Source organism: Delphinapterus leucas, chromosome 21 (genome assembly GCF_059928025.1).
Source record: "Delphinapterus leucas isolate spDelLeu-1000000601 "Yukka" chromosome 21, BTC_Dleu_Yukka2, whole genome shotgun sequence".
Lineage (NCBI taxonomy): Eukaryota > Metazoa > Chordata > Mammalia > Artiodactyla > Monodontidae > Delphinapterus > Delphinapterus leucas.
Window position 1 is genome coordinate 6,742,617 of NC_143149.1, and position 23,970 is coordinate 6,766,586.

Here is a 23,970-nt window from a genome sequence, read left to right on the forward strand (position 1 = left end):
ATTCCTAAAATTCTCAAATGTTAAGGAAATTGAACTCTCAGTATTTCAAACAGTGCTAAAAAAGTATTCTTTAAAAAAATTTTTTTTGATTTCCTTATTTTTTTTTTAAATTGGGGTATAGTTGATCTACAATATTATATTAGTTTCAGGTTACAAAACAGTGATTCAAAATTTTTATAGATTATACTCCACTTAAAGTTATTATAAAATATTGGCCATATTCCCTGTGCTGTACAATATATCCTTGTAGCTTATTTATGACGAGCCTGGTCCCTGGCTTACAGGGATCTCAGAGTAAGGGAGTAACTTTGCAGCAGGCCCAAGAACTACAGGACACAGTGGGGGCCTCAGAAGAAAGCAATTCACCCAAATTTATAGGCACTGCAGGTGAAATCTGACAACAAGCCCTTGGCTTGGCTTCCTTGCCCCAAGAGGCTTTTAAATGTTACAATCTAAGATTCCTTATGAAAACATCCTGCAAATCAAACCTAAGGCCTAGATGGTAAATTACCATTCTTGCTGCACCTATGTAAACACAGCTAATGAGACCAGGCTTATTCTGTGATCATAAATAATCTTTCTTTGATTATTGGGGGAGGGACTATAGAAAAAAAATTTGTTTCTATGGGAAACTCTGCGCTGTTTACAGCACCCCATTCCAGGACTTCAGATTCTAGCCATGTTCGCTGAGTTATTCTGTACCTCTGTGTAGACTGCAGGGACCTGATGCAGGTGAAAACTCTGTTTCGTCTGGTAGAGATTTACTTGACTTCCTCTTCCTCTGGCCCTATCTGCATATTGGCCCAGATCCTGTTCCCCTGCCCAAATAGCCAGTTCTCCGGGTTTCCTTCACTATCTCGCAACAGGCCCTCAAACTAATGTTTCGGCACCAGCAGGAGCTGGCACCAGTCTGCCCAGACCCCCCACCTGGACTCCAGTTATCCTGCAGCTGGCGCTTCTCCCCAGGATCTGAAGGAGCGCTGGGCACTGCAGCCCAACAACATGACCTCAGGTGGGCAGGGTCCTCTCTGGACAGGCCACAGGATGGTCTGGCACATGCCTTTGTGCGAGAGGTAACCATGCCTGTGGGCAGCCTCGCTCGAGACCCTCAGGACACTTGACAAGCTGTCCTGCAAAACCAACAGATGCTCCTCCAGCAACCCTGAGACCCCCTAGACCAGGCCCCTCGGGGCTCAGCTCCTGAGTCTTCACTATAATACAACCTTCTACATCAATTTGTTTTGCTCCTTTTCACTTTAGGAATCCCTCTTTTACAATGTCTGATATCCAGGACCCTAAAGCAACCAACATTTGCCATCAACAGATGGAACCAACACCAGCAAGAATCCCCTGGAGACTATGAGACTCAGCTTTGCCTCACTCAGAAGGTTTACGATCACTTCCAAGTTCTTTGCTGAGGAACCACATCCTTTGCTCTGGGACTGAGAACATGGAACCCGAGCCCTGAGCTCCTGGGAAATAGTGCTGGCTAGAAACACACCACCCTCGTGTCTGAAAAGGCTAACCCCAAAGGACCACTCTGCTCTCCACGACCTGCACCACCTCTCTTCCTCCACTGACTCAGATGAGACCATCTTCATTCTTGTCTTTGTTCCCAAAGACCCCTAGCGACGCCCTTGTTTACCCAGCTCTGTGAGACCCCAGCCCTCTCCTTCCCTTGAGTGTTCCCCATTAAAGAATGGCTCCATATTACAGCAGTCTGAATACAACCAGCTCCCTAATTTCCAGTGCATTTTGTCTCTCACAACTGCTACACTTTCGTTTTAACTGCCTGGGAACAGAGTTCTGAGAAAGGCTGTGAATACCCAAGATGCAATTGTCTCATTAGCTCTTCTACTGAAGTGTTTTAATTTCAAATGTCAAGTTTGTCCTCTTTGGTCAGTTCTGAATATAAACCCATGAAAACATGAGGAAATCCTTGAGTAATTAATGGAAACAGAATGATCCTATCCTTAAGAAAGAATATAGTCAGATACCAAATATTCATTTAGTCAATAAATACTAAATAAGCCAGAATACTCTATCAAACACAAAACCAGACACCAGAGATACAAAGAACAATGATTCCCGCCCTTAAGAGGGTGACAAGCTTTTTGATATAAATTATAATCCAGCCAACTTACAGGTATCATCAGATACACGCACAGTTGTGAGTACAAAGGGAAGAAAACCGTCTGCCTGAAGGGGGAAAGTGGTCAGGAAATCTTGAAGGAAAATGTGACCACGCTAAGGCTTGGAGGGGGAGAAGGAGTTTGGCAGGTAGGGTAGGACAGGATGGCCTAGACAGGAGGATAAGTACGCAAGGAAATGGATGTGACAGAAAATGGCTCCTTTGGGAATCTGAGTAGTCTGTATGGATGCACCAAGATGTCACTTGGGAGACCAACATTCAGAATAAGACAAATCACTTGGAAATGGTATGAGTTCACAGAGGGAAGACCTTTCCTAATTCTTAATAGGACGGTGGAAATGATACCCCTTAGTTTATATGTCTTGTGGGAGGTACCACCGATTTTCTCCTTATTTTTGAGACGACATAAGAACTCTTTCATCATTGCTATAGCTTATGATGGTAAGTTAACAAAACAACCAGACAATTCAAGGTGCAACCTCTGATGTCTTCCAGCACTGCCACTAGCGGGACATGGCTTGGATGTCCAGGAAGTTTACTTGTATTCATGGGTTATCCATGGGTTTAGTTGCATTCATCAGACGTCAGAAGAAACAGAAGCATAATGCATGTATCTTAACATTTTAGTTATAAGCATGAAGGTCTCACCAATGAAAAAAATACAATGAAACTGTATTATATGGACGACCTCAAGAAAAGTGGAAACCTTTATCTTATCATTTGCAGTATATTAATATAAAATGTAACCTTCCCACTCTTACTCTGCTCACATCTACTCACGGTTAAGCATGGCTAAGCATTTCAGGGTTTCTATTATAGACTGTCCATTACGAAGAAGAAAAACAACCCTTTTATGTTTTTAACATTGTTGTTTGTTCGTGAAAAAAGAAAACATAGCACCCTGTCCCTTAAAAGGAAGACACTTGTCCAAATACGGCTATGCAGTAACAAAAGGTAATCAAAGCAAACACTGAGAGGTAATCATGTGAAATAATCCACTAACCAGTGAGGAACAACTCACAAATATGAAACGCTGTACTTAATTTTAGCAAAAGCATTTTCTGGAGGTTCTAAAGTGGTGAGTGGAGGGGGGGGTGTTGAAGATGAATATTTGGGAAATAACCTAGTTGATTCTGTTTTAATAAGATCAAAGGGAGGTCAAATTAAACAAACGTACTTGTTTTATTAGTGATAAAAAAGAAACTTTAAAAATAAAACATTCTTTGAAATATTTTGGCTTTAGGTACCATTTCATAAGTAAACAGTAGAAATGCTTCTCCTAAAAAAAGAAGTGAAGAGATAATCCACACATTTGCCGAAATTATTGATTTCGTTCACTACTAATATAAGCCCATCTAGACACAGGGGCGCTGCCAGAATAACATGTTTGCATAAATTTTGACTCTAGAGAAAAGTAAAAATGAGCAAATCAAATAGAACAAAACAAATTCTAGAAAGTCTTCAAATCACATCCTGAAGATATTCTATTATCTAGATCCCTGGCAGCTACATCATTTAAGTGTCTTCAGAAAGACTCAATCCATGGATACAAGAGATCCCAGCTTTGGGCCTCTCACTGTTGTGGCCTCTCCCGTCGCGGAGCACAGGCTCCGGACGCGCAGGCTCAGCGGCCATGGCTCACGGGCCCAGCCGCTCCCCGGCATGTGGTACCTTCCCGGACCGGGGCACGAACCCGTGTCCCCTGCATCGGCAGGCGGACTCTCAACCACTGCGCCACCAGGGAAGCCCGAGATCCCAGCTTTTTAAAATAAGCAGCTCACTAGATGTGTCCTTCATATTGTTGATATCCCTCCCCCGCTTTTTAATTTGATGATAAAGTCTACGCTCTGAAGCTGGGTTCACTGCAGGACATTGGGGCAGAAATCTTTAACGTTCTTATGTGAATCTATTTGTAACTTAATTGTCCCTTCCTTGTATCTTTTTTTCCAGAGAATTATAGAGACTTTTAATATTCAGGGTATTTTTCTAAAAAATGTAATACCTCTAAACGTTCTCGAACAATGCAATAATAGAACTGATCAGTAAAGCGTCAGTATCAGTTTTGAATACTCATATGTTGGATAAAGATGAATGTTTATAGTACAAAAAACAAGCATAGAGAAAATGTATATGTGAGCTATGCATCAATACCCAATCTGGTAAAAAAATACACATATATCACCTCACTTATTAAGATGCTTTATCTAACAAACTTAACATCTAACACTGAAACTCCCAGGGGTCTACGCGTCTACCCATCTCCTGGCCCTGAACGTATGGGGGACTAGAGGCAATGAAGCCCTAATATCAAGGAGCACACTGTTATGGACGGAATGTCTGTGTCCCCCAAGTTCCTATGTTGGAATCCTAACCCCAAGGTGATGGTGTTAGGAGGTGGGGCCTTTGGGAGGTGATTAGTTTCTGAGGGTGAAGCATTAATCCCATGAGTGGGATTAATGCTCTTATTAAAGGGACCCCTGAGAGCTCCCTTGTCCTTTCTGTTGTATGAGGACCCAAGGCTGGGCCTTGATCTTGGACTTCAGCCTCCAGAAGTGTTGTTTATAAACCATCCAGTCTGTGGAATTCCATTACAGCAGCCTGAGCAGACCAAGACACCGAGAGTGCCCCGTCTTGTTTTTATGCAATCCATTTTCCACTCAAGGGAACCAGTTTCATGGAGAAACGGTGCCAGAGCAAGGAAAGGAAGCAGGAGCCCAGATCATCTTAGTGTTCTAGAAGGTAAGGAAGAGCATGAAGGGGAAAGGGGCTGGGGAGAGGGCAGCTCCAAGGGGCTCACACAGGCTCAACCTGGGACCACCTACCTGAACAAATGACAACCTGCTGAATGACGTGCGAATCTGAGTCCATGGGGCGTGTGGAGGGAGAAGGGACATACAGAGTGTCCAGGAGGGCAGGGGCAGATGGCTGGCCTGAGCCTGGCTCTCATCCCCTGCCCGTCACCAGTAGGCAGACAAGGACTGGCTTCAGGGATCGACCCCTGCCATGTGGCCTTTGAAAGAAACTTGCTCTAATTGCTCAGGTCCGGTGAAGGGCAGAAGTTCCTTCACCATATACTCTCAATATACCCTAAACTCACCAAGTCTGGCCCTTAGGAAACAAGAGGGGTAGATTTGGGGGAAAATATGCAACTTCATGGGATGTCCAGGCTAGACCTTTTACTTTGAGACAAAGACACACTTTGCTGTACACCTGAAACTAACAGAACATTGCTAATCAACTATGCTCCAATATAAAAATAGAAAGAAAGAAAGAAAGAGAAAGGAAAGAAAGAAAAGAAGAGGAAAGAAGAGGAAAAAAGAAAGGAAAGAAGGAAAAGAAAAAGAAAGAAAGAAAGAAAAGACAAAAAGACACACCCCTCTCCCCTCCGGCCCTGGTGCTTTGGGCTCCCACCGCAGCCGCGCCCTCCTCCGCAGTTTCTGATTCCTAGTTTCCCATCTTTTCTCCCACCTTTGTGTTCTAACTTCACCCGAGGAGCTGGAGGGACATGGTAAAAAATACCAGAAACAAATAAAAAAGCTGCAATCTGATCAATGCTGAGAAAGATTTCAGAGCCTTTTTTAAAATGAACAGAATTGGATTTTAACTCGTGAATTTATTCAGAAGTGAAGAGCAGAAGACATTTCTGCAGAAAAATAAGATAGCATAAGTTCAAAAAGGGCAGTTTTTGAAACTAAAGTCACTGATGATGAAGACCAGAGTAAGGACCCCTCCAGGCCAGGCTGCCCCGTTTCACAGCCATTGTACGCTACACCGACTCACCATTGATAGATGAACTAAATCTGAACTCATATCCAAAAGCCACAAAAGCATATGACAAAATCTATTTGAAATGCGTCCTATTTTATTTTCTAACAGTCTATAATAATGCCTCATTGATTTTGAGTTGTGGTTTCATCTGTCATTCTTCCATTTAGCTCCTTTCCATCTGAATAATGCTGTTTTTATTTCTTTTTTTAACTGCTAATATCCAATAATTCATATTCTTAAGTATTATTTGGAAAGCAATAACTTTGAACCTGAGTCGAGAGAGTTGAAGAGACTTAAGGAAAGAAGTAATAAATATCTTGTGATTGGAGAGGCCAGCGCCGCTCCTCCAGAGCAGACATGAAAAGCCTGCTTGCGAAAACCACCCACGTTTAAAGTGAGCTCCAGCTCTGTGTACACATGTGTGCAGCCCTGCGTCTCCGTATGTGTGCGTCCTGGCGTAGCCTAGCAACATCACAGACGCAGCGCTGGGTCCCTTGTCGCAACATCCCTCTGACGTCAGTGGGAAGAAGCCGTGAGATCGGAGGGCCCCCTCCTGCCTCCTCCCCGGGGCCCGCTCTTTGGCCCGGTCCTCGGGCTGCGCGGTTCCTTCCTCCGGGCGCGTCCAGCCATAACAAAGCTCGGAGGGGTTTCTTCCCAGGGCTGGCTCAAGTGAGAGGAGGCTTTTTTCCAGAAACCTCCCAGCAAGACTTCCCTTCGCATCTCATTGGGCCGAAGTGAGTCATATTCCCAAACCAGCTGCTGCTAAGAGAAGCAGAGTGACCACGGTTAGCGTGGACGGGCGGTCTGAGAAGAGAGACGGTGTGAGCCGGGGAGCCGGGCGGGGCAGGGGACCTGGAATCGACTCGCAGGCAGGAACGGCCCGCGCCACGGCTGTTGGTGAAGAATGAGTATTTACACGGGGAGGGCGGCAGGGGCCGAGGTGGACCCGGGGCTGCACCCGTGTCTTTCTCTTCCTTCTCTTCAGTTCCTTTACTCCCAAAGAAGCCGTTCTGATGGGTTTTTTAAAGTTTCACGCTTGCTACTTCGGCAAGTTACTGTTTTGCTTGAGGTTTTGCATATGTTTTTTAAAGATTATTTTGGACGTGGACCCGTTTTGAAGTCTTTATTGACTTTGTTACAACGTTGCTCCTGTTGTATGTTTTCGGGTTTTTGGCCGCCAGGCAGGTGGGATCTCAGCTCCCCGACTGGGAATGGGACCGGCACCCCCTGCATTGGAAGGCGAAGTCTTAACCGCTGGACCTCCAGGGAAGTCCCCATAGGTTTTGCATAGTTTACAGAGATGAATTTGATATTTCTAAGCTAGGTTACTGTGGTTTACTATCGCTTGGCTAACATCCCGCAAAGGTCCTACTTAGCAAGCTAGACCTTAGGAACCGGCAGCTGTGACTTCACATTTGGAAGGTGCATCTCAAATTGGCCCAGCCTGCCCAGTGCCCACCGGCAGATGGTAACAGGATTTCTAGCAGTTTCCTCTCTCGGCCTCATGACCTCCGCAGGGGGTGGGGGGCTCTACCCTGGCCCCTACCTTGACGTGGCCCAAGATGACTGCGGGCGCTCAGGAGAATGGCCTCAGCGCCAGCCCAGCGGCTCTCACACCAAGCACCTCCCGCACGGGACACACCTGAGGGTTTCTGAAGCACACACCTTAGAACACGCACAATGGCAGCCATGGGGCGCGGAAAATACGGTAAAGAAAAGGTGCTGCCGCTTGAAGATGCTCTTTGAATGTTTTCTCTGTAACTATTTTCTTCTCATACACAACAAGAAAAAAACAACATGCTAACAAAGCCAAAAGCAGCTGCTACACCACCGAGAGGCCGCGGGTTTCCGGGGCTTCGAAGTCACATCTGGGGGCGGGCGCGACACCTGTCGTAACCAACACACTCCCACGCCCCCACCCACTGCCAGCTTTGGGCGCGCTGTGCCAGAAACGGTTCATCGAAGGGATGGCGGATCCTTGAAACACCCGTGCTCGAAACCTAGGGTGCCTGCAGTCTCTGCCAGCTCATCTCTCTAATTATCTGTCTTCAAAGGCCCCCCGCCAGGAGACAGGCCCCATCGGTGGAGGGCAGGAGGTGTCTGAACAATGGAGTTATTTACGTGGAATTTACAGAGGGTGTCATCCTCCAGGAAGTGTGCCAATTCCCCGGAGTAGTAACAACATGCTCACGCTGAACTGTCAAGAAACAAAATAAATATCACCTGTCATGTGGATGAGTCACTGCTATTTCAACTTGAAAGTTAAACTTAAAAACAAAGCGGCCCACCAGATTATATGCTTCCAGCCAGGCACACTATCTAATGGCAAAGAGCCAAAGTCCTGGAATTACTGCAAACTGTAAAAGCACACTCACGAAACAGTGGAGTCTCCAGTAGGGCTGTGAAGTGCTCATTCAGGGACCTTTCCGAGGAGAGGAGACACCAGGGAAAAGAACACGAAACGTGGCTCAGACACCCGACTTCTTTATTCCGGAGGCTTCCGTCTCCCCAGCCCTCCTGGCCCCTGCCCCGGACAGCCCACCCACCCAGGCTGGACCTGCGCTCAAGCCCCCACGGCCGCCCCACGGCCCAGCGTATCTTCTCGTGCCCCTGTGGCCTCCCTTCTACCTTCTCTCGGCTGCAAGCTTCCTTCTTCGGAGAAGCCCGACCCGGACAAGCTGTGATTCCAAACCTACTGCCCTCCGAACAAGGGCTCGCTGGGAGTTCTCTCCAGCACCTCCGCCTGATGGCGAGATGGAAAGCTCTTTCTGGAAGAGGTCTCGGTGCTTGAGGAACGGCCACGATGAGCAGTGACAGTGAGCACGTTATGTACACCTCCCGCAGGCCTCCTAGGAGAGCCCGGGGATTTTCAGACAGTTGTAATGGTATGAGAAGAGAGAGGGAAGCAAATCACCAGAGCAGGGATCCGGGATGGGAAACGCACACCGCCTGCCTCCGGGTAAGGCGATGGGGGTTGATTTCACGCTAGAGACCTAAAGAGACGAGGCTCCATCTAACCCTGTAACACAGGTTCTCACCTGGGGGGATGATCGTCACGTCTGAACCATGTGGGGGGCTTCTCAAAAATGCACCCCAGCTCTCCCTCCCCCCCATGCCCTGAGGTGCCGTTTTGGCCCAGGCGTGACTGTGGTCAATGAATCCAGGAAGAGACATAGTTTGGGCCATACTGGAACCTTGAGGGCCATTTTCATTACAGACACGTGCCAGTCTCTGGGGGGGCTAGGGAAGCGGGTGGCAGAGTGACCCCCCCAGTCTGCTTTGAGTCCATATGTGGATGTCATCTTCACCCACATTTGTGCTGGAAAACAGAGCTAACTTTTGTTGAGTGCCCATGAATATCAGGGATCTATCATCCTCAACTCTTTGCAGGTTTCGACTCACTTAATTAGCACAAACCCTTTGAGATTGGCGCTATTATTATGCCTGTTTAATATAAAAGGAAGCAGAGGCACAGAAATACTAATTTACTTGTTCAGTGTGACAGAACAACCACATAGTGGAGTCTGGCTCAGGAATCAACGCTTGTGGCAACAATGTCCTGCAATGGAAACCTTCCTTCCTTCACTAATACGAGGCCATTTCACAAGTTCAGGAAGAATGTTCAAAAAGAAATGAGGTATACTGTGATGATTACAACATCACTGTGTGATGGTTAGAAGCACCAGAAATGGTGTAAGACGTGAACTCAAAAGCAGAAGGGAAATTCGTGCAGCCCTTATTCACTCAGCAAATATTTACTAAACACCAATTTTGTGTGTCATACTGTATTACGATGAGTATTAAAAGATTAAAGCTCGTGTCCTAGAGGGCTCATATCCTAGTAAAAATGTGAGAACAAGCAATTATTGGAACATACGTAAACCGTTATTCATCATTTGCTTTCTACTCTGTTTAAGAAACTTGGATATTTAAGCACGTGATCTAGTGTGTAGTGTCTTTTTTTTTTTTTTTAAACCACGGTCAAAATAAGTGTACTTGTACAATTTGAAGTATTTGGCCCTTCATGTCTGTCTAAGCCTCCAAGCTTGTGAGAGCTACCTGGACACTTCCTGTGCTCTGACCCAGAGTTCACCCTCTGACGGGCAATCCTGCTAGGCAGAGAGGGCCCCAAAGCAAGATTTAAAACCACAGCCACTAAGGAAAGCTGGGTTTTCTTGTCCAGTGGATGACTTACCTTAAAAGAAAAATTGGGGGGCTTCCCTGGTGGCGCAGTGGTTAAGAACCTGCCTGCCAATGCAGGGGACATGGGTTCGAGCCCTGGTCCGGCAAGATCCCACATGCTGCGGAGCAACTAAGCCCGTGCGCCACACTACTGAGCCTGCACTCTAGAGCCCACAAGCCACAGCTACTGAGCTCATGTGCCACAACTACTGAGCCCGCGAGCCACAACTGCTGAAGCCTGCGCGCCTAGAGCCCGGTGCTCCACAGCAAGAGGAGCCACTGCAGTGAGAAGCCCGCGCACCGCAATGAAGAGCAGCCCCCGCTCGCCGCAACTAGAGAAAGCCCGCGCGCAGCAACAAGACCCAATGCAGCCAAAAATTAATTAATTAATTTTTTAAAAAAAGAAAAATTTTGTTAGGGATAATAATATTTGAACAACAATAACAAGAATAACAGAAGTAGTAGAATAAACACTTTGGAGGAAAAACCCCACATTTTCATATGCGTTCACCGTATCACTAGCATTAATGTTATATTTACCTTCTTCAGGTTCTATGTCTGACAATATTAAACAAGCAACTAACAAGATAGGCTACGATCTGTCAACATTTTATATTTCTCCCTGTGAAAAGATGGCAGAAATAGATTTCCTTGTCAATGACCCATGTATTGTAAGCTAAGATTATGGAGGTGATGATATTGCTTAACTGGAGTCTCAAAATATAAAAGGTTCAATGAATTTATAAGCATATGTTAAAAGTAATAAGTCTTGGGCTTCCCTGGTGGCACAGTGGTTGAGAGTCCGCCTGCCGATGCAGGGGACGCGGGTTCGTGCCCCGGTCCGGGAGGATCCCACATGCCGCAGAGCAGCTGGACCCGTGAGCCATGACCGCTGAGCCTGCGCGTCCGGAGCCTGTGCGTCCGGAGCCTGTGCTCCGCAACGGGAGAGGCCACAACAGTGAGGGGTCCGCGTACCGCAAAAAAAAAAAAAAAGTAATAAGTCTAAAAAAGATAGTTTCCCACTGATGTACAAAATGACTCTTCCCACTAAAAGTGGGTACTAAACCAAATAATCACTAATGGAAATTATAGCTCTGAGATTTTGTAATTCTTTATTGAATTATATCTGTTTTCCCTCTTTAAGAGATGGTTAGTGTGTCTTTTGCAACCAATGACTTGCATGTTCATCTGAAAAATTCTGCTGACTTGGTCTCTCATTGTTCTTTTCTCAGAGAAGGATTTATCCCATCTCTAATGAGAGGAAAAAAAAGCTGTTTTAATGGCCATTAAAATTCACCCATTATTTCCAGGAAGGATCGACTAAGTAGTTCGGAACAACCTCCCCATCGTGAACAGTTAGTAAAGCTGGACGGACACAAACCCACGATTCGGAGACACTGCTGAGCTGATAAGACAGTGAATCATAGGAGGAAGAGAAACCCTCAGGTGAGCAAGGGGAGAGCTGGCCTCACAGAGAGGGAGGCTCAGCCTCAGATCATCTCAATTCCTGGTAGGAAGACATGCCAAAAGTAATAAAGCATATTAGAGGAACGTACAACAGAAAACTAAGAGAAGCAACAGATAATAAAGACAGAAACTAAGGGAGCCAGAAAACGGAGTCACCTGGTTTAGATTTCAAAATAAATGCTAATTATGCATAAAGAAATAAAAGACAAAATTAATAATTTTGGCAGAAAGCTGGAAATTTTTAAAAATCCAAATAGAATAACAAAAACTGAAACATACAATAATGAAGTTTTCAAATGCAATATATAGGTTTATCATAAGAGTACACCTATAATATAAAGAGGGAGAGGTGAAAGGGAAATCAGTAGAAAATACCCAGAATGAAATAAGGAGATAAAAAAGGAGAGAAATATAGAAATATAGAAAAATCATGAGGCATGGGATACAGAAGGCTCAGGTAACACATGTGAGTGAATTTCCAAAGTGGAAGAAAGAGAAATGAGACTTCTCCAAAGCAGATGGAAGACCCGAAGACCTGCGACCTGCAGCAGGCTGGTGACAAAAGCAACACCGGCAGAGTTGCAGCAGAACTACAGAAAACCAAGAATGAGAAGAGTTCACCCAGAACCTGCTGGGGCTGATTTCAGCATCTTTTTTGGATGCACCAGCATCCTTCCCAGGCCACACCTCCTACCCAGGCTGTGGTCCCTACCCACAGGCTGCCCACTTTCCACACTGCACTGTTACACAGCACAGAACTTAGGATTCACAGCTTCACAGGCCTGCTCTGCAGGGCTGCCCAGAAGGGACATTACCCGTAGGTGCTACGTCAAGTTTAAGATTAAAAAGATCACTAGGGTCCTGGGACACATCCGCTTCAAACCGTTTTCATATTGACGGAAACAGCATGGACGCTAGCTCCCATGTGAAAATGTAAAAATGCAATCCTATACTCTAGACCCAACAGTTCTCCATTTCAGTAGAGGCATGTGGTTTAATTATTAGCTGATGAAAGATATTTCCTGTAAAGTTGCTTTACTCAACATTAAAATCCAATTACAAGATATTTTTTAGGAAATGTCAACAATTGTTGTGCTCGATGGAATCTAATCCCTTATATATACTTATACATAAAAACGTGACTATGTTAAAAAGTCTGAAATTTCAGTTTAACACAGGTTGTCTTGAAATCTAATAAGGAACAAAAGCAAGCAGGTAAGACCTCAGTTTTGGTAGGGAAAAAAGGGAATGACTGGATACTATCATAACCCTCAAGACTAACATTATATTTGTAAGTTACAGATCAGAGACCTGTATTTAATTCACCAATTCACAATCCTTGTGCAGCTCCATGGTAGACTTTTAATACCAGTCAACTAAACTTAGTGTTTTTGCTGACTTGCTATAACATAACAATATAAACTCCACTCCCCACACCCATACTCCAAGATCTCAAACTGCCAGGAAGCTGTATCTTTAAAATTTTAAATTGCATTTTAAGAAATTTCTATTGTCCTTTGTTTTAACCTGTGCGATGACAGACCATGACCATTCATCTCTATATCGGTATCTAAATTTAAAAACGCTTATCCCATAAGCAAACAAATCAGGATTTTAAGTTTTTGTGTTTGTTTTTTACAAGTCTAAACAATAAAATCAGTTTATATGAGACGTGTTTAGAAGCAAACAGAACTTCTTCCAGAATAAATTACTTGTTTGAACTATGCTAGACAAAGTCCCTAAGGCACAAAAGTGGTTTCCAAACTTTGCTTCATGTTAGAATTAGCTCAGGAGTTTTAAAAAATCCTAGTGCCCAAGAGGCACCCCATAGTAATGACATCAGGATGTCTGGGGGTGTGAGCCAGGAATCTTAACAAAATTCAGATCCCCAGGTGATTGCAATGTGGGGCAACGCTGGGGGCCACTGCCCCCAGGCGTGACGAGTTCTCGATACATCAGAGAAAAGGCTGTGCAGTGAATGGGGATAAGAAATGGATTAGGAAGAAGGCCACATGGAAGACAGTAGATCCAGGTTCTGTTCCTTCTGCCCTGAGGGAGACGTGGTACCCACAGTGAATTTTCTGCCCTGAGTACCGGTTTCTTTCTTGTGAAGAAGGAGATTCTACTCCATGTGGGGCTTTCACAGCTCATTGCTGTGATGTAAACATCACCTGGGAAATGCCAACTCAGAGGGTCCCAAGTAGGACCAGAGAATCTGCACATTTAAAAAGTCCTCCAGGGGCAGAAGACCTAAATACACATTTCTCCAAAGAAGACACACAGATGGCCAACAGGCACATGAAAAGATGCTCAACATCGCTAGTTATTAGAGAAATGCAGATCAAAGCTACAGTGAGGTATCACCTCATACTGGTCAGAATGGCCATTATCAAAAAGCCCACAAGTAATAAATGCAGGAGAGGGTGTGGAGTAAAGGGAACCCTCCTACACCGTTGGTGGGAATGTAAACTGGTGCAGTTATTATGGAAAACAGTATGGAGGTTCCTCAAAAACTAAAAATAGAGTTACCATTCCTGGGCATATATCCAGAGAAAACTCTAATTCGAAAAGATGCATGCACCCCAACGTTCATAGCAGCACTATTTACAATAGCCAAGACATGGAAGCAACCTGAATGTCCATCAATAGATGAATGGATAAGGAAGATGTGGTACATATATACAATGGAATATTACTCAGCCATAAAAAAGAACGAAATAATGCCATTTGCAGCAACACAGATGGACCTAGAGATTGTCATACTAAATGAAGTCAGACAGAGACAGACAAGTATCACACGATAACACTTATATGTGGAATCTAAAACATGACACAAATGAATTTATTTACAAAACGCAGACTCACAGACGTAGAAAACACACTTATGTTTACCAAAGGGGAAGAGGGGGTGGTGAGAGGCACATTAGGAGTTTGGGAAAAAGAAGTCCTCCAGGCGATTCTTTCACACCGAACCAGCAGTGATCACGCCCTTCAGCACTGACGGAACGCATCCGGAGAAGCAGGACATGGACAGCACCGCACACTTCGTAAGTATCAGTGGAATGAATGCCAGACAGGTTTTTTTCTTAATTTTTCCAAAGGAAAAACATGAAGTGGCCATGCTGCAACTAGGAAGAAGACTGGAACACAGGGCAACAAAACCTAAATGCAGCCGCAGGGCACCAGCTCTCTACCGAGGTCACCCACGGGGCAGGTACAAAAGCTGTACCAAGATAATGAGTGGCTAATTCAAAAGTTCAGCAATGAGAGTAGATGCTGAAGAATCAACAAATGTAAAGCCCTCCCCACATTATCCGAGTAAGCCTCCAGTGCAAGGAGAGCGCCATACAGCCTCAGAGAAAGAGCCGGGTTCCGAGGCTGCAGCCACAGAGAAGTGGGTGCCCGAGCCTCAGGACGAAAACCTTTCCCTCCGATGGCTTCGGGTCAAACCATGATTAGCTCACAAATGGAAGATGGTCGGGTTCTTCACCTCCTGCCTAGTGACTGTTTATTCAGATTACAGAACAACAGCAGTTGCTGGCACAACCAACCTTCCCTGCCCGAGGGAAGCTGGCGGCATTTTTACAAGCGAGAAATGCGCTGGCAAAGGGGCAAGAGGAGGCCTGCTCCGCCAACAGTAACTCTCTGCTCTGAATGTGACCAGCGTCCTTGGTTTTACTGTCAGAGTTTCCCAACGTCCACCCGTAATTAATTTTTAAAAATCAAATACAAGCTGGGCAGAGGAGCTTAGGTTTCATGAACCCAGAGCAGAACATCATGATGCCTCAGCATCGGAAAGTTTAAAACAATATTTTCACACACCAACCTTCTGGCCTTTCTCTCTCTTCCTTGATTCCTCATGAGGTCTGACGAGATCCTTGAAGCCTTCCCATGAGCCATCCAAAACATCATGCCTTGTTGGTCCTCTTTTAACACCTAAAACCCAAGTGGGTTGAAGATTAGTTAGAACTCTACATGGACTGAATACTAACGCAACTTAAGCTGAATAAAAAACTTTTAATTAATTTACTTATGCACTGTGGTAATAAGAAAGTATAGCCTTTTAAAACAAACATTGCATACTCCTTGCTTGTTGAGATCTAGTTAGAACATTCAGTTTATTCCACTCCAATATCCCAAGCAATTCACTAACTCAAGGGTCAGAAACAACTGTGCCTGTCACATGAAAATGTACTAGTTCGACAGAATCCCATGCATCCCGTGATGATGCAAAATGATGCCTATACCTTATGCACTATTCAAACTCCAATTCTTAGGTTTTTACATACTGACCAAAACCCAGCTTCTCAGAGAAGGCAGTTCTGTATTAGAGGAAATAAATAACCTTAGCTTTGGGGTGAGTCTGAGTTACTCCAGCCAACAGTCTTCAGTACAAAGTTTCAGCTTACAATCTACAAATGACAGGTGGTGATTTTACTCCCCACAGACTTCCATCTTAGACCAACCTCTTGTCATGAAGACACACAAACCAAAAAGGAGATATTCATCACGTGAAATCCAGTCTCGTCAGATGCTAAACGGTGTAGAAACCCTAAGTAGCCAACAATGGAGTGTGAAATGTTTGATTCATCCACTGCTATGACTTTACGTTGTGCTCCCTACGCTCATTCTTTCCTCCCCAAATACTTTGCCTGATGTCTGACTTTGTTGATACTTTGAAGAAGGACTAAGCGTACCAGCCACCACTTACACGGTCTCAGTAGGAGAATTCGCACCTTGACACGAAGGGCACACAGCGGCCTCGGGGATGCTCAGGTCCCGGCCACTGCCATGCCACACACCCACCTTCCATGTCATCCCCCTCTGTCACTGATGGGCTTATCAACAAATATCTAGTGCTCAGGGGCCGCCCACCAGAGATGCGAAGATACGCAAATACTGTCCCCGCCCTTAGGGAGCTCACAACCCAACACAAAATGTAGACATAGAGAAATGAACATGATACAAGGCTAAAATGATTTCAGAGCCATCGGGAATTAAAATCATAACGTGAGAGTGACTGTTGTGCAGATATTTCCATAAAATAGGATGCTCTGATAAGACAGATATAATTAAGTTTGGAGGATCTGATTTGAAACTTTTAACTCTTCTTTCAAAAATGGGGTTTTAGCTCAGTGAAAACAAAATGCAGAACAACAATGCTTAAGTATTTCACTGAATTCAAACTAGTTATCTTCAACTTGGGCCCCCAAAATGTTTTAAAGTCAGGTCCTGACCCACCTATACACCCCAATACTGGATTCCTTCGGAGGCTCGAACCAGTCACATGCTGATCCCACCATCTCCCCAGCAAGCTTATATTTTTCCCTGTGTTTCACTCCTCTCCCAGTCCTATTTCAGTCCCAGGTGACTGCCCAGCCCCGGCGATGGCTGCAGCTAGCTAAATGGAGACCTACTTGGAGTGGCTGGGTTGGTAGGGCTCGTAAAAGGACATTCTGCGTACAACAGTTTGTGCTAAGATTGGCTATGCGACGTTTCCCACTTGTACTCATTTTGCCTCAGTTCTAGCTGAGAACAATGAAACAGGCTTTAAAGCACCTTGTAGACATAAAGATCCAGGTTACGCATTATAGCCATTTAAAACTTAAGACAGACTGACACTGCTAATGACATGTTTTCACAATCACGCCGTCACAAAATGATATAAGCAAATGATTTCTTATGTGGTTACATTAAAAGAGCATTTCACAACAGCTACAGTCATTGACTAAAACGTTCTCTTTAAGGGCGTCATCAGTAAACCCAAAGCAGCTGAGACTGCCAAGGAAGGTGAGAACAGGCAGATCAGTGAGCAAACACTGACCCCATCTTCCTGGCTCCCTACCTCTTGGAGACGCTTTGCTACGGTTGCTCCTTAAGTGGGCTGTCATTGCCTCAAAGGTGATTTCACCATAGCCCATGAAGTCATCCTTTACTGAAGGGTCCTAGCTCAATGTCCCTTGCTAAGACCTCCCACCTGAGGTGCAACTTGATAAACCCAACCACCTAACAGACACCTATCATGAACGCCCCCGAGACATTTCAGATGACGTGCCACGGTCCACCCTGTAGCTGTTCTTCCTTCGACATATCCCAGGGTGATGGGTGTTATCAATCGTCCAGGACCAGACATAGATCCTAGACTCTTTTTTCTCCCCTCATTTTCATTCTTCATTATGTAAGTGATTCACTGCCTCGATTTTCAAAAAAGGATCAAATACAGAGAAAAAGAACTTCACAACCCCAGGCTGTTTATTATTGTTATGTTGCCTGAATTTTCACCATTCAGAAATTTGTCTGGGTCACCAATATCATCAAATACTGATACATCAAGGTGAGAAAGTGAACTCACTCGCCTCTCAGAGTCAACCAGTTAAATCACTACCTTCCCTCACCCCATGGAAATGAGCAGGATTAAGAGATACTTTTGATACTAAGGGAAGATCTCTCTGGAGGCAAAACCAAGAGAAGGCAGCATGAGAACATACAGTTCAGAAAACCATTAAATTTATTGAGAGAAACTTGGTCCATGAAGACTAGGGGACATGGCTTCCAGATGGCGGAGGAGTAAGACGTGGAGATCATCTTCCTCCCCACAAATACATCAAAAATACATCTACACGAGGAATAGCTCCTGAAAAACACCTACTGAATGCAGGCAGAAAACCTCAGACTTCCCAAAAGCCATGTGGCTGACAGGGTCTTCGTGCTCCAGCGGGGTGTCAGGCCTGAGCCTCTGAGGTGGGAGAGCCGAGTTCAGGACATAGGTCCACCAAAGACCTCCCAGCCCCACATAATATCAATCGGCAAGAGCTCGCCCAGAGATCTCCATCTCAATGCTAAGACCCAGCTCCACTCAACGACCAGCAAGCCCCAGTGCTAGACACCCTATGCCAAACAACTAGCAAGCCAGGAACACAACCCAACCCATTAGCAGACAGGCTGCGTAAAATCAAAATAAGTTCCAAGACACCCCAAAACACGCCACCAGACGCAGTCCTGCCCACTAGAAAGACAAGATCCAGCCTCATCCACCAGAACACAGGCACTAGTCCCCTCCACCAGGAAGTCTACACAACCCACTGAACCAACCTTACCCACTGGGGAAAGACACCAAAAAGAACAAGAACTACGAACCTGCAGACTGTGAAAAGGAGACCCCAAACACAGTAAGGTAAGCAAAATGAGAAGACAGAGAAACACACAACAGATGAAGGAGCAAGGTAAAAACGCACCAGACCAAACAAATGAAGAGGAAACAGGCAGTCTACCTGAAAAAGAATTGGGAGTAATAATAGTAAAGATGATCTAAAATCTTGGAAATAAAATTGAGAAAATACAAGAAACTTTTAACAAGGACCTAGAAGAACTACAGAGCAAACAAACAATGATGAACAACACAATAAGTGAAATTTTAAATTCTCTAGAAAGAATAAAAAGCAGAATAACTGAGGGAGAAGAATGGATAAGTGACCTGGAAGATAAAATAGTGGAAATAGGGCTTCCCTGGTGGCGCAGTGGTTGACAGTCCGCCTGCCTATGCAGGGGACACGGGTTTGTGCCCCGGTCCGGGAAGATCCCACATGCCGTGGAGCGGCTGGGCCCGTGAGCCATGGCCGCTGAGCCTGCGCGTCCAGAGCCTGTGCTCCGCAACGGGAGAGGCCACAACAGTGAGAGGCCTGCGTACCGCCAAAAAAAAGTGGAAATAACTACCACAGAACAGAATAAAGAAAAAAGAATGAAAGGAATTGAGGACAGTCTCAGAGACCTCTGGGACTACATTAAATGCACCAACATTAGAATTATAGGGGTCTCACAAGAAGAAGAGGAAAAAAAGGGACTGCGAAAATATTTGGAGAGATTATAGTTGAAAACTTCCCTAAAATGGGAAAGGAAATAGTCAAGTCCAGGAAGCACAGAGAGTCCCATACAGGATAAATGCAAGGAGAAACACTCTGAGACACATATTAATCAAACTATCAAAAATTAAATACAAAGAAAATATATTAAAAGCAGTAAGGGAAAAACAACAAATAACACACAAGGGAATCCCCATAAGGTTAACAGCTGATCTTTCAGCAGAAACTCTGCAAGCCAGAAGGGACTGGCAGGACATAGTGAAAGTGATGAAGGAGAAGAACCTGCAACCAAGATTACTCTACCCAGCAAGGATCTCATTCAGATTTGATGGAGAAATTAAAACCTTTACAGACAAGCAAAAGCTGAGAGAGTTCAGCACCACCAAACCAGCTCTACAACAACTGCTAAAGGAACTTCTCTAGGCAAGAAACACAAGAGAAGGAAAAGACCTACAATAACGAACCCAAAACAATTAAGAAAATGGGAATAGGAACATACATATCGATAATTACCTTAAACGTAAATGGACTAAATGCTCCCACCAAAAGACACAGATTGGCTGAATGGATACAAAAACAAGAGCCATATATTTGCTGTCTACAAGAGACCCACTTCAGACCTAGGGACACATACACACTGAAAGTGAGGGGATGGAAAAATATATTTCATGCAAATGGAAACCAAAAGAAAGCTGGAGTAGCAATTCTCATATCAGACAAAATAGACTTTAAAATAAAGACTATTACAAGAGACAAAGAAGGACACCACATAATGATCAAGGGATCAATCCAAGAAGAAGACATAACAATTGTAAATATTTATGCACCCAACATAGGAGCACCTCAATACATAAGGCAAATACTAACAGCCATAAAAGGGGAAATCGACAGTAACACAATCATAGTAGGGGACTTTAACACCCCACTATCACCAATGGACAGATCATCCAAAATGAAAATAAATAAGGAAACACAAGCTTTAAATGATACATTAAACAAGATGGACTTAATTGATATTTATAGGACATGCCATCCAAAAACAACAGAATGCACATTTTTCTCTAGTGCTCATGGAACATTCTCCAGGATACATCATATCTTGGGTCACAAATCAAGCCTTGGTGAATTTAAGAAAACTGAAATTGTATCAAGTATCTTTTCCGACCACAACGCTATGAGACTAGATATCAATTACAGGAAAAGATCTGTAAAAAATACAAACACATGGAGGCTAAACAATACACTACTGAATAACGAAGTGATCACTGAAGAAATCAAAGAGGAAATCAAAAAATACCCAGAAACAAATGACAATGGAGACACGACGACCCAAAACCTATGGGATGCAGCAAAAGCAGTTCTAAGAGGGAAGTTTATAGCAATACAATCCTACCTTAAGAAACAGGAAACATCTCAAATAAACAACCTAACCTTGCACCTAAAGCAATTAGAGAAAGAAGAACAAAAACACCCCAAAGTTAGCAGAAGGAAAGAAATCATAAAAATCAGAGCAGAAATAAATGAAAAAGAAATGAAGGACACGATAGCAAAGATCAATAAAACTAAAAGCTGTTTCTTTGAGAAGATAAACAAAACTGATAAACCATTAGCCAGACTCATCACGAAAAAAAGGGAGAAGACTCAAATCAATAGAATTAGAAATGAAAAAGGAGAGGTAACAACTGACACTGCAGAAATACAAAGGATCATGAGAGATTACTACAAGCTACTCTATGCCAATAAAACGGACAACCTGGAAGAAATGGACAAATTCTTAGAAAGGCACAATCTGAAAAGACTGAATCAGGAAGAAATAGAAAATATGAACAGACCAATCACAAGCACTGAAATTGAAACTGTGATTAAAAATCTTCCAACAAACAAAAGCCCAGGACCAGACTGCTTCACAGGTGAATTCTATCAAACATTTAGAGAAGAGCTAACACCTATCCTTCTCAAACTCTTCCAAAATATAGCAGAGGGAGGAACACTCCCAAACTCATTCTACGAGGCCACCATCACCCTGATACCAAAACCAGACAAGGATGTCACAAACAAAGAAAACTACAGGCCAATATCACTGATGAACATAGATGCAAAAATCCTCAACAAAATACTAGCAAACAGAATCCAGCAGCACATTAAACGGATCATACACCATGATCAAGTGGGGTTTATCCCTGGAATGCAAGGATTCTTCAAAATACGCAAATCAATCAACGTGATACATCATATTAACAAATTGAAGGAGAAAAACCATATGATCATCTCAATAGATGCAGAGAAAGCTTTCGACAAAATTCAACACCCATTTATGATGAAAACCCTGCAGAAAGTAGGCATAGAGGGAACTTTCCTCAACATAACAAAGGCCATATATGACAAACCCACAGCCAACATCGTCCTCAATGGTGAAAAACTGAAAGCATTTCCACTAAGATCAGGAACAAGACAAGGTTGCCCACTCTCACCACTCTTATTCAACATAGTTTTGGAAGTTCTACCCACAGCAATCAGAGAAGAAAAGGAAATAAAAGGAATCCAAATCGGAAAAGAAGAAGTAAAGCTGTCACCATTTGCAGATGACATGATACTATACATAGAGAATCCTAAAGATGCTACCAGAAAACTACTAGAGCTAATCAATCAATTTGGTAAAGTAGCAGGATAGAAAATTAATGCACAGAAACCTCTTACATTCCTATACACTAATGATGAAAAATCTGAAAGAGAAATTAAGGAAACACTCCCATTTACCACTGCAACAAAAAGAAAAACACACCTAGGAATAAACCTACCTAAGGAGACAAAAGACCTGTATGCAGAAAACTAGAAGACACTGATGAAAGAAACTGAAGATGATACCAACAGATGGAGAGATATACCATGTTCTTGGATTGGAAGAATCAACATTGTGAAAATGACTATACTACCCAAAGCAATCTACAGATTCAGTGCAATCCCTATCAAACTACCAATAGCATTTTTCACAGAACTAGAACAAAAAAGTTCACAATTTGTATGGAGACACAAAAGACCCCAAATAGCCAAAGCAATCCTAGAAAGAAAAACAGAGCTGTAGGAATCAGGCTCCCGGACTTCAGACTATACTACAAAGCTACAGTAATCAAGACAGTGTGGTACTGGCACAAAAACAGAAATATAGATCAATGGAACAGGATAAAAATCCCAGAGGTAAACCCACACACATATGGTCAACTTATTTTTGATAAAGGAGGCAAGAATATACAATGGAGATAAGACAGCCTCTTCAATAAGTGGTGCTGGGAAAACTGGACAGCTACATGTCAAAGAATGAAATTAGAACACTCCCTAACACCATATACAAAAATAAAATCAAAAGAGATTAAAGACCTAAATGTAAGGCCAGACACTATAAAACTCTTAGAGGAAAATATAGGCAGAACACTCTATGACATACACCACAACAAGATCTTTCTTACCCACTTCCTAGAGAAACGGAAATAAAAACAAAAATAAACAGATGGGACCTAATGAAACTTAAAACCTTTTGCACAGCAAAGGAACCCATAAATAAGATGAAAAGACAACCCTCAGAATGGGAGAAAATACTTGCAAACGAAGCAACGGACAAAGGATTAATCTCCAAAATATACATGCAGCTCATTCAGCTCAATATCAGAAAAACATACAACCCAAACGGGCAGAAGACCTAAATAGACATTTCTCCAAAGAAGATAAACAGATTGCCAACGAACACATGAAAGGATGCTCAACATCACTAATCACTAGAGAAATGCAAATCAAAACTACAATGAGGTATCACCTCACACCAGTCAGAATGGCCATCATCACAAAATTCGCAAACAGTAAATGCTGGAGAGGGTGTGGAGAAAAGGGAACCCTCTTGCATTGCTGGTGGGAATGTAAATTGATACTGGCCACTATGGAGAACAGTATGGAGGTTACTCAAAAAACTAAAAATAGAACTACCATATGACCCTGCAATCCCACTACTGGGCATATACCCCGAGAAAACCATAATTCAAAAAGAAGCATGTACCACAATGTTCATTGCAGCTCTATTTACAATAGCCAGGACATGGAAGCAACCTAAGTGTCCATCAACAGATGAATGGATAAAGAAGATGTGGCACATATATACAATGGAATATTACTCAGCCATAAAAGGAAACGAAATTGAGTTATCTGTAGTGAGGTGGATGGACCTAGAGTCTGTCATACAGAGTGAAGTACGTCTGAAAGAGAAAAACAAATACCGGATGCTAACACATATATATGGAATCTAAAAAAGAAAAAGTGGTCCTGACGAACCTAGAGACAGCACAGGAATAAAGACGCAGACGTAGAGAATGAACCTGAGGCACGGGGAAGGGGAAGGGGAAGCTGGGACGAAGTGAGAGAGTGGCATGGACTTATATACACTACCAAATGTAAAATAGCTAGCTAGTGGGAAGCAGCCGCACAGCACAGGGAGATCAGCTCAGTGCTTTGTGACCACCTAGAGGGGTGGGATACGGAGGGTGGGAGGGAGACGCA

The 23,970-nt window shown here is 43.7% G+C and overlaps 1 protein-coding gene across 1 annotated transcript in view; it reads right to left on the minus strand.

Annotated features, from left to right (window-relative positions):
- The window catches only part of MCPH1 (microcephalin 1), a 232,917-nt gene that overhangs the window by 168,114 nt on the left and 40,833 nt on the right, over nucleotides 1-23,970 (minus strand). Inside the window, 1 exon segment of the mRNA XM_089903583.1 lies at nucleotides 15,396-15,505. Within this exon segment, the coding sequence (XP_089759709.1) occupies nucleotides 15,396-15,505 (110 nt within the window).